The following is a 3,941-nucleotide window of genomic DNA, read 5'->3' as shown; positions in this document are numbered from 1 at the left end:
AACTGGTAGTGGCATTAAAAAAAAAAAAAAAAAAAAGGTGGATTAAATGGGCACTAAGACTGAGTTACTCTCTGACCCTAAGGGTACTTCTTAAAGATGAAGATTGTAGCATTCTGGTTGGGTGGCTTGTGGTGCCATCTTGTACCTATTTTGCAGACGAGCAAAGGAACTTAGTTTCTAGGGCTATCAATCAATACCTTTTACAGCCATGAATTTAACATGAAAAAGGGCATTTCCATACAAGAAAAAAAAACAACAGCCAGTGACATGCAGAGGTATGCCCCAAGTTAAATGTTATTACAGATATAAAGTATTGAAAATCCAGTGTTAAACATCTGTACATACCAGATTCACTGCGGGTTCTTCTAGAAGAGGTAGTGGGTCTAACACTCGAATACGTGGAGGTCTGTTTCTCTTCTAAGTCCTGCATGCCTTCCTATTAAAAAAAAAAAAGGAAGAACAAATAACAAAAGTGTTAACTAAAACAGCACAAGATACTACTGTTAATCTTCCAATTGCATCCAAATCTCAGTGCCAAAGCTAATAAGATTATTAACTTAAAAATCACGGTGTTAAAAAACACATCAAGCAGCTAGATCACCTTTAGAACATTTCCTTTTTCAAGAGCAGAGCTGGCATCAGTCTCCGATGCGTAAGAAGCTGTAGATTCTGAAAAAGAAAAATACATAATGCAGTGCATACTTTAGGCTCAAAGTACAAGCTGAAAAGTGAAATAAAACAAAATAATTGTAGGCACTGATGCAGCAAATACTTAAATTTCACAAATGTATAATTTTGAAACAATGGAAAAATAAATCAGTTTATACTTTTAAGTGTTTAAGGCTTTTCTGTAACATTACAAATGAGAAAGATAAAAATCTCGTTTTAAAGGTCACACCCTTATTATGAGCTTTTTAATGTGCTCAGAATTATAGTCCTGTCTGGTTTGTGTTTTGGGGATTTTCCACAGATGAAAAAAATATTGTGAGAAGTAAAAGTATTACACAATAATGTATAAATAACTGGTGCAATATTAATGCTGAATATTAAAAATAAAACATAATTTTAAACTTATATCAACATAACTGTACTATTCTACTCATTAGGAATCATACTGAATTACAAAGGCTTTAAACCACGGGTGTTCAAACAAAAAACTCTCCATCCAAAAACAGAAGTTAACTGAATACTGTCTGTTCTGCAAGGCATGGCAATAAAAGACTACAACCAACCATTCTAAACGATCTTACCTTGTGGACTGACAGCTACCAAGTTTCTGGAAATCATTGAATATACTTTCCTTGGAGGGGAACAAGACAAACAATTTGTAAATCAGAAGTATAGTACACCAGCTCATATATAATGTTTTAAATTTATCTATGCTGAAACGTTTTTTGTGACTGATGATCAAAGCTGGTCAAAAAGGGGGGGGGTTCTGTGAATACATACAATAGAAAATGGAAAAGTTCTCTCTTGCTTGATTATTTTTTAATGTTTGGAAGCTAGCTGTTTCATTTTTTTGGTGAAAACAAACCTCACTTTTTAACCTTTGCCTTCCCCACTTTTTTAAAGAATAGGAAAAGGCAAAGCAGTAGCAAAATTTACTCACCAAAACAAAAGGTTTGTTTTGAAATTTAAAAATATATATATTATGGGAACTATTTTGTAAGAGTTTTGGTTTTCCCTAGAAATGCCCTCTCACCAAATCATTAGTTTGATGAACCTAGTCATGGTTCAAATTATTTTTAATGGACAGTTTAGTGTCTGTATGCTGTAATTATGTTGCTGTTACTCAATGGTTGAGTGGGCAAAATAAAAATTCTTCAGAACAGAGAGCAGCCTAAACCTACTGCACAATTCTGAAGTTTGTAAATCTTCTGAGGTGTGGCAACTATGGAAATAAACCTAGGATGAGATGGGTCTTCAGAGGAAGACCTGGACAAGGTGGTATGCAATTATAAAAATGGTTTCATGAAAATAAAAAAAAAAATGCAACAAATTACAGAACACAGCATAAAGTTCACTTCACATTACTTTAACTTCAGTATTGATCATTCATGAGGAATACAAAAATGTTACCTGTGCTCTTTTACTGAAAAGCTTGGTACTCCAAAGAGATCCCCAAGATGATCGTTTTCACAGTGGACAATATGCTGCTCTCTTTCATCATACAATTGTTTGGTCATAATATATTGGCCAAGATAGAACATTACCTATAATACAAGTCAAACATATTGACATTAAGTATGTTTAACCTTGTAGCACAGAACTAACCAAAATCCCCTATTATCAAACCCACTGAGAAGTCTGCAACTTCCCTTACACAGCAATTTTCATCCACAGGTCTCAGTTCTGTACAGTTCCCCATTTTGCAGGTGAGCAAGCTGTAGTTTACATGTTAAGTGACTTGTTCAAGGTTACAAAGCAAGTCAACTGCAGTCAGGAACAGAACTGTTTCCCGATTTCCTATGCCCAATCCAGTGAGTGAACTATACTACTACACTTGTTCACTCATAAATAAAGGAGAACGAACTTGTAAGAAGGCAATTTACTGTTATCCATCTTTATTCATGGGATGTTTTGCTTACTTACCTCCTTCATAGTAAAAGTATCCTTTTCTGCCCCAGCAAACTTCAACAACTTCAGCAACAAAGGTTTTGGTCTAACCTGAATAAATAAATGAAAACAACACATTTAATTTAGAAAGTTATAAATGCTTCCTAAAGCATCTAAAGCACTTTAAAAAACTGTATGACACGTGTACAAAGCTATGTTGAAAGGAAAGTTATTCAGGTTGCAAAGTCAAACATTTGAAAATTACCACATAAAAAATTAATTCTTTTCTTTAAAAAAAAGTAAATAAAAGCCCCCTATGACATGCAACTGTAACCATCCCTCCATGAACCCTGAACGGCACAGACTGCTTCCATTGGAGCTACAGGAACAGCTACAGTAGCTGGTTGCAGTAGAAGGCTATCATCCCATAGGTATACAGGGATACTGTGTTAAGAGAGTTCAGACTACCTTTCTGACCCCCTCCCAGAAACGCAAGAATTTCTGTAGCAGATAATGTCCAAAGAGGAGCACAAGACATGCCATTATGGCTATCCTAATCCTCAGTCTTTCTACTGGTATCACAACCAGGTGTGTAACAGTTACAGTCTGCTTGATGTTAGATGATAAACTTGGGCACTGATGGAGATAAACCCAGTCAGCCTCCTCCCTCCATCCCTCCACCAAGTACACCTGTTCTGACCTGCCTCTAAGTACTCCCAACGCCAGTGGTAGCACTGCTGCCTCAGTGGCAGCACACATCTAGTTTTAAAACTTTATGTACACTTATGTGTACACAGCCAACATTTTTTTCTGAAGTTCTCAAGTGACAGAAGGAAAAACAGTAATTTTCAATAGGCTCTCTCAGCAAAGCCTAAGAAGAATTGCACAGGCCTCAAAACCCCAGATACTTGGAATCATAGAAACCCCAGATACTTGGAATCATAAAATTAGGTTTGGAAGGAACCTCAGGGAGGTCATCTAGTTCAACCCCTTGCTCAAAGCAAGATCATTCCCAACTAGATCATCCCAGTCAAGGCTCTGCCTAGCCAGTAACAACCTCCACAGACGGAGATTCCACAACCTTTTTAGCTCAGTGCCTCCACCTGTACCCACATTTCAAATGCCTGCTGTAAACAGCAAAACGTATCTGAGCTTCTTCAAAATAGCTAAAAGAACCTTTTTACATAGAAAAGAATTAACCTAAATACTGGGTTGCTACTAGACATCCCAATACACACATATTTTCACCGATTACTTTCATGCAAGAGCTGTATGCAACACGCAAGTTCTGTAAAAAGTGAACATCCCACCAAGAGGAAAAAGCATACCACGTGTACACAGGAGTTTACAAAGCCCTGCAACTAGGCCTATGCTTGAAGATTCCT

At 36.7% G+C, this 3,941-nt stretch overlaps 1 protein-coding gene across 1 annotated transcript in view; it reads right to left on the bottom strand.

Moving 5' to 3' along the window:
• MDM2 (MDM2 proto-oncogene) overlaps positions 1-2,747 on the bottom strand; it is a 30,329-nt gene extending 27,582 nt beyond the window's left edge. Inside the window, exons 1-5 of the mRNA XM_019514705.1 lie at positions 2,593-2,747; positions 2,080-2,213; positions 1,251-1,300; positions 602-669; positions 346-436 (exon numbers count right to left, since the gene is read on the bottom strand). Coding sequence (XP_019370250.1) covers positions 346-436; positions 602-669; positions 1,251-1,300; positions 2,080-2,213; positions 2,593-2,694 — 445 coding nt within the window. The 5' untranslated portion in view covers positions 2,695-2,747. The remainder of the gene's footprint in view (positions 1-345; positions 437-601; positions 670-1,250; positions 1,301-2,079; positions 2,214-2,592) is intronic.
• Positions 2,748-3,941: the final 1,194 nt, after the last annotated feature.

Source organism: Gavialis gangeticus, unplaced genomic scaffold (genome assembly GCF_001723915.1).
Source record: "Gavialis gangeticus isolate Ggan-Ray unplaced genomic scaffold, GavGan_comp1, whole genome shotgun sequence".
In the NCBI taxonomy this organism is placed as follows: domain Eukaryota; kingdom Metazoa; phylum Chordata; order Crocodylia; family Gavialidae; genus Gavialis; species Gavialis gangeticus.
Note: the sequence above shows the minus strand (reverse complement) of the source record. Positions and strands in the feature narration are given on the sequence as shown.